The 7,468-nt window shown below is 35.7% G+C and overlaps 1 protein-coding gene across 4 annotated transcripts; it reads right to left on the bottom strand.

Annotated features, from left to right (window-relative positions):
• Positions 1–324: 324 nt before the first annotated feature.
• Positions 325–7,146, bottom strand: LOC114265377 (riboflavin synthase). 4 transcript variants are annotated; one of them, XM_082885196.1, is made up of 2 exons: positions 3,072–4,897; positions 325–566 (listed from the first exon to the last, which is right to left on the bottom strand). In XM_082885196.1, the coding sequence occupies exon 1, from the start codon at positions 3,913–3,915 to the stop codon at positions 3,076–3,078; it is 840 nt and encodes a 279-aa protein (XP_082741322.1). In that variant the 5' UTR covers positions 3,916–4,897; the 3' UTR covers positions 325–566; positions 3,072–3,075. The 4 variants fall into 4 exon arrangements, with proteins under 4 accessions (XP_082741322.1, XP_082741325.1, XP_082741316.1 ...); XM_082885199.1 differs by having other exon boundaries at positions 325–560; XM_082885190.1 differs by having other exon boundaries at positions 339–572.
• Positions 7,147–7,468: the final 322 nt, after the last annotated feature.

Raw genomic sequence — 7,468 nt, 5'->3', positions numbered from 1 at the left:
ATTAGTTAAGTTGATGAGCCACAAGATTGGAGACAAGCCACAAAATAACAAGCAACAAGCTAAAATTAAAGCAAGTAACAATGGAAAAGATTTGCACAATTTAAAGGCGAAATGAACTTTTCATTGATCAAAAGTAGGCATTACAATAGTTGAACAATGCACCAAAAGTGCTACAAAAGGTGTCTTACCATTGGCTAGGTTGGGGTACTTTAAACGCACAAGTGGTTTGGTTCAACACTGGGATACTCCCTCCCTAATATAGCTTATCAAGCCATTTTCTAGTTGGCAAGAGAAAACATCCACTATATTTGAGGAGTCATAATGGATTTTTAAAAAAATTTACAAAAAGAGAAAAAGTACAATACTGGACCCAAAACACCTTTAATACTAAGGTATTTACATAAAAAATTACAAAACAAAAAGACAACATTTGACCCTCCAAATGTTGGCCTAAAGTTGCTGTTGGGCAGGCAAGTCTGTGGCCTGTTGTGGCTGGGCTGCTTCATGGCATGCCTTGGGTTGTCTTGCACTATGCCTTGGGCCTTGACTTGCACTTGCACCTGCACCTGCACCTGCACCTGCACCAACAACTTCTTAGACATGTTTTTAACTCTCCAAATGGCACAAATAAGTGTGACATCAAGGTGTTGACTCTTGGATAAACGCACCTTGACACAAGGCCAAGGGGATACTACCTAGTCTATTGCTTCCAAATGAAAGCTTTGATTTGAAGAAACAAAAGGACCCAAGAACACAATACTATACTATGTACAATAATGGTGCAAATGTATAATATATATTTGACTGTATTGTTTATTCATTCATTATTTTATCATGGATTTTTTTTCCATAGAGAAGTAAATAAAATTGAACCCCACGTAAAAGGAATACAACACTTCTAACACTGTAATCTGTGAATTTGTACAAATAGAATCCTGCATAAATATTGCTCTCCTGGTTTATTAATGTCAAATTTTTGTATTTCATAATGCTTCCCCCCCCCCCCCGGATCTCTTCTTTACTTGGTATGTGGTCAAGATTTATTATACACCAAAAAAATCTGATATTGATTTTTGTGTATAAATTTGGGCCAACTTTTGGTAATGATTAAACGAGAGGAATTTGTTACAAAAATAAAAAATAGAATAGTAGACCAAACTATTGATGGATCAATAGATGAGGGAACCATTAACATTTGAACCATAGCTTTAGGGTGTGGCTTCATAATCACAAGTTCATAACCATTTTTCAGTTGGAGAAGGTAAAAGGATGGATAATAATCATGATTAACAATAATCATTGATTTATGTACTGATTTGACTCAGAATTAAGATAATGCGATAAGTGGAAACCAAAAGATGCCATCGCAACTAAAGTGTCCAGGCTTAATTATTGTTATCCAGACAATTAACCATGATAATTTTTTTATTAAACCATACGAAAATTCTTTGTGATTATCAAAAGTGCCGGGTACATCAATGTTTTTTTTACTACTTCCATTATATCACTTTATGTCTCCTCATTTAACATAATAGCCTTTAAATCAATGGCACAAACAATAGTTGAACTACTAAATATGGATTCTTATATAGTAGGCATCACTGTTTGTTTCCATGATGTTTTTGTGAGGGTGACAACCACTTAATGTCCCATTGAGATATTTATAAATGAAAGGCCCTACTACCGTTCAATGAGCATTCAAATTAAATAAAGTTTTAAAAAAAAAATTAATAAAATTCTTACACATGCCAATATTAATCACAGCATATCCTATAAATTAAAACCTGTTACATATTATAGTAGAAGCAACTTGCCCTAATCCTTATTTTCTCTAAACCAAAAGTCATTGTCAATAACAAATCACTCTCATCACCCATAATAAATTGCAACTACAGTTATCAATAAGTCAATGATAAGTTTTTGGAACCTCAAGCTCTCTCTTTCAAATGCTATGATATTGTGAATCTAGCATAGTAGCAGACCTTGTTTATCCTTCTTTTTGTTATCAACTTTGGTAGAAGACTTGGAGGTTGTTTGCTAATCTAATCCCATCACATACTTAAATTGAAAATTTGTCAAGGAATCTTCTATGAAGTATACATTTGATAGTGCACATCACCTAACAGTTGAAACTCAAATTAAAAAGTCATAATTTAGATTAGATTAATTAGCTAACTACTGAATCTTGAGTATGCTTCATTAAAGGTGATTTTTTTGAAAAAAAAAAATGAAATATTTAGTGTAAAGTCTATCTACATGAACTTATACAATGAAGTCCTAGCATAACGGCTGATGTCACACACGGAAAATTGTTTGGAAGGTTAATCATTTTTTTTTAATGGTCGTGATGGTTTTACCTTTAAATTTAAATTTTAATCAAAAGAATTAAGGGGCAAGAAAGGATAGACAAACCTGTCTAACTACATCCTGCACAAGAGAAAGAGCAAAACCCACTAGAGAAAAAAAAAACACAAAACACAAAACACAAAACAAAACAAAACAAAAAAATAAATATAATTGAAAAACATTAAAAAAAACACACACAACAAGGTGAAATCTAACTTCTCTATATCATGTAATTAATCCTTAACAAACTGCATGTCTCCAGAAAGGCCTTTCAGGAGGCAGTCAAGTAAAAGTCTCTGATGGGATTTTGGGAACAGAAATTAGAACTGGACTGTTACTACTTAAAAAGAAAGAAGGTTGTTAGAAAACCATATCCAGCTCTAGAGACTGACAAATACTAGGAAACCAAGGGTGAGGTTGTAAATCCTTACCCATTTCCTTTTCTTTTCTTTTTTTCTTTCTTTTTTTTCATTTTTTTGTTTCTTTCTATCTAATGTTTTCCTCTTCTAAAGCTAAGTCTAACTAGTGCAAGTCCACAAACATCACACAAATGCCATAAATATCAACATCACCAAACTCAAATTCATATTGAAATATCTAATAGTAATCAACACTTCAAAATTTCAATTCGTGTTCACATCACCTTGTGAAGTACATTGATCATCCATAACATTGAACCGAAATGCTACATTAAGTTGAAAAAGCATAAATAAATCTTGTGATACCTTTTCATTTGATGGCATTGACAACCCCACTATTGAGAAGCCGCTCCACATACTTGCCAAGAATGTCTACCTCCAAGTTCACCTTTTGCCCAACTTTCTTCAATGGAATCACCACATTCTGCTGAGTGTAAGCCACTAGCATGAAATTAAAACATTCCTCTTCATCAAACACCTTCACAACAGTCAGACTAGTCCCATCCACAGCTATGAACCCTTTTGGCACAATATACTTCAACAACTCCGGTGTTGTCTTCACCTTCACCCACAACGAATCGCCTTCAGGCTCGGTGGACACAATTTCACCTGTCCCATCAACATGGCCTTGGACGAAATGCCCTCCCATTCGGGTTGATGGTTTCAATGCTCTCTCCAAATTGACCAATGAGCCCATTTGGAGCTCAATCAGCGACGTTTTTCTAAGTGTTTCAGGCGATAATCCGACAGTGAATTCAAATAATTGAGTGTCGAAATGGGTGACTGTAAGACAGGTACCATTGATGGAGATGCTATCACCAAGGTTGACGTCTTCAAGGACAGTCTTCGCATGGATTGTCATGGTGAATCCGCCGTCATCGTCGGAACCCAACTGCTTGACCTTGCCTATTTCTTCCACAATGCCAGTAAAGAGGGAACGAATCGGACTGTGGTGGGACTTGAATTGGGATTTGGATTTGGGGTTGCCAATGCGGAAGAGGAGCCGGGGAGGTGGAGGTTTGAGATTGAGGGTGTAGCGGAGGTGGGAATTGGGAGGAGTTTTAAGGAGGTTGAAGACTCTAGCTTTTGGAAGGGAGGGGTTTAGGGATTTGGAAAATGAAGTGGGCGTGGAAGAGATGGCCATATTCATTTACTTAGTTGGAAATTTTCAGATTCCTCGAGTGGGAAAGTTATTGTGACTAGATTTGAGAATCAAATGATAAAAAAAATTGGAAAACAAAGAAGATCAGCAGTCCTGCAAAAGCTCCTTCTAGACCATTTAGTAGTTTGAAGTTTGGCTCAAAGTTGATCATTCGGCGTCCAAATGGGATATTGAAATGGTGCCTGCTATATATATAATACATATGCAAATGTGAGTTCATATTTTTCTTTTCTACATTCCTCATCTCATCCAATTTTTGAACTTAAAATCCTTAATACTCGTTTCAAACAAGCAGCTTCAAAGACATGACGGCATACAACAAAATATTTATTAAAAAGACATTTTGTTAATGTCTGATCCGATAGGGAATGACTCTACGACTCATGGATTGTGCAACTTTTTTAAACCAAAAAAGCATTGGTTTACTTCAAGTAGCACCCAAATTGTGACATGTTGAAGACACTGATAAGTTTGCAGGGTATTTCTTACTAAGAGCTTTGGCCATTCAAAAATCCATAGAAAACCTTCCATCCCGTTCTGTGGCGAAAACGAAAGCATAGGCTTTAAGCATCACTAATTGGAAGAGAACATACAACAATATATCAGATTCCTAATTTTTTGACATCAACTGATATAGTTGATGTGCAGCCAAATACAAAGTGTTGAAACACTATTAACAAAATATCATCAAACTTCCAAGATCTGGAATGCAAATATGATCGAACTTCTGAAATCTGGAATTCGAATGGAATCTAACTTCAAAATTTATAAAGTTGATTAATCTTTTAAGCCTATTGAACTGATGAGGAATCAAATTCCCAATTCTGTCTAGTCTACAACTCTGAATCTACGTTGAAACATTTAGAACCCTCGAATTCCTAAACTCCATAAGGTGAATCATTAAAACCACAAGAACAAGAACATGAATACACTCAAACCAAACAAAATGAGCTAAAAACGAAACAAAATTGATGAGTTTTGAAGATTGAGAGACCAAAAATTAATTTTTTGGAATTGAAAGAGCAATTTGAGATTTGCGAACTGCCCTTCATTTTGTGAAGAATTTATTTTCTGATCGTGTTGTCCTTCATCGCACCAACAAGAGAGAGAGAGAGACTGCGTATACAGATGATCTGGAGTCCAGATTGACTTCTCCGGTGCTCCTTACGGGGGACGGCCCAAATTGTGCTACGTCCCCGACTTAAAAATGAACGGCTGAGATCTGCTTCATTTAAAATCCCCTCTCTCTACTTTCGTCTCTCTCTTCCACTGCTTTTTGCTCTCTTTTTTCTCTCTTATTTTACAAGATCTGGGTATATATATATATATATATATGTATGTGTGTTTAAAATTGTATGTTTGTTGTGTTATGGTTTTGGATTGTGATTTGTGTTTGGTTATTTCCACTTCCCTCTTTTTGGATTTTTTTTAGTTATTTTTTGGTCGACCCTCTCTTTAGATTTCAATGCCATTGATTGTAGATTTGTTCCTCTTCTTTTTTTTCCTAAAAAAGTTGAATGGATCTAGATGGGAGTATTTTGGTATTTTTGATGGATTTATGATTACTTTTGTTGGGTTTATTCACATAAATCCTTTTGAACTCTTGATTTTTTTTAGTTGAGTTATGATTTTTGGTGTTAGTTTTTTTTGAATGCTGAGTTCAATCTTTTGTATTGACTATTTTGATACTCCAATTCAGTTTTAGAATTTTTTTTTTTAAATGGAGTAGATTCCAGTCGTTCATTTTTGAGCGAGAGACGTGGCCCAATTTAAATCGTCCTTCATAAGGAGCACAGGAGGGAAGTCAAGTAGAAGATCCAAACTCAATGAGATGAGGTTTTAGAGATCTGGAAAGTATGATTTTGTATTAGATGATTGAATAACATAAAAAGGCATAATAAATAATGATTTCAAAAAGTACCTAATAATTTTCCGAAAGTACGTGTTCTTGGGTCTAGTGTAGGATAGTATATGTGTGTAGCCAAACATGACTATTGCATTTAGTTCCTGTGCCAGACAACTAACAAGTTGTAGGGGTGGGCGGGGATCGGTTGCGGCCACGGAACCTCCAATCAGCCATCCGTCTAATGGATTGGCGGATTGGAGAAAATCAATCCGCATCCATCAGCCAATCCGGAGGATGCAGATTGACGAATTAGCAGGTGGATGCGAATCGGTTTGGTGGTTTAAAATTTTACAAATTTTCAATATAATTCAATATGTGCACTTCTTCACAAAAAAAAAAAAAAAAACCACAAACATGTGTTTGCACTTCCTTCCTCAACCACCACCTCTGTGCAATGGGCAAACATATACGACAAACAGCAAACAACAAACAAACAATAAAGTATTTTTCTGAACAAAAGCAATACCAGCTATTTCCATAGGAATCCAATCACAAACAGATGCAGTCAATACTGAACAATCATACATATTTTTTTTGAACAAATGCAATACCAGTTCTTTCCATAGCAATCCAATCACAAACAGATGCAGAACAAACACAAATTTTCAGCAACTGGCTTGCATTCGTGTTTCAATCCTCTCCTCATACTCCTATCTCTCTCTCCTCTCTTTCTCATTCTCTTCTCTATACATATTATGTATATGTAACATTAATCACTCTCATCACTTGGACCTCACTCGAGTCTCTATCTCATTTTATATACTCTATTGCATATATATAAATATATTGATATGTGTGTGTGTGTGTGTGTGTGTGTGTTATGAGTTTCAGACAAAACCCACCTCAATTTCCAGGTGTATTTGGACATACTTTTCTTCCCTACAAAAGGTTGGACCAGGTGTTATAGATGTTGAAAACTCATTTATATATATCTAATACAAACAACATGTTTGTGTCATCTTAATCCGAAGACTTTGCATCATGTTGATATACCAAATGAAGAACATAGTGATAAGAAAATGAGCAAGTCTGTATTTCTACATGATTAATTTAAGCCGAAGCCCTAATTACTGGGAAAAAAATTAAAAAAAAAAAAAACACAGAACACACTCACAGAAAAGGTTGAGAAGAGAAGATCCATCAAAGAGAAGAAGAGAAGAGAAGAAAACCTTCGAATCGATGCTTCGATCGCTGCTCGCCGCCACTGTCACCGATCGCCGATCGTCTCTAGCCACCACTGTCGCCGATCGCCGCTCGTCGCTCGCGAGAGAGAGAGAGACAGTGTTGTCGAAGAACTAGGGCTACAAATATGAAGGGCAGCAATACAGGGGAAAAGGGGGGAAAGTAAATGCGGGCGGGCGGGTCGGGTGCGCCAATGGAATTGGCGGTTTACCCGTAACCCGACCCGAATTGGTTGTAGCCAAACAAATTCAGTGTTTAAGGGTGCACAAGCCCATGTAATGTAACTCGAAAAAATAAACGAAGCTCAAATTAAAATTCATTTTAGATCTGAAAAAGTAAATAAATATAACTTAAATATATTTTAAAAATTATTAAATTGCAAATCAAATATGAATTTAATGAGCATCCTATAGCCTTGTCATCTAAAAAATATTAAGTGTAATGTAATACTAA

The sequence above is a fragment of the Camellia sinensis genome, chromosome 1, assembly GCF_055761805.1.
Source record: "Camellia sinensis isolate YWXY chromosome 1, ASM5576180v1, whole genome shotgun sequence".
Classification (NCBI taxonomy): domain Eukaryota; kingdom Viridiplantae; phylum Streptophyta; class Magnoliopsida; order Ericales; family Theaceae; genus Camellia; species Camellia sinensis.
Note: the sequence above shows the minus strand (reverse complement) of the source record. Positions and strands in the feature narration are given on the sequence as shown.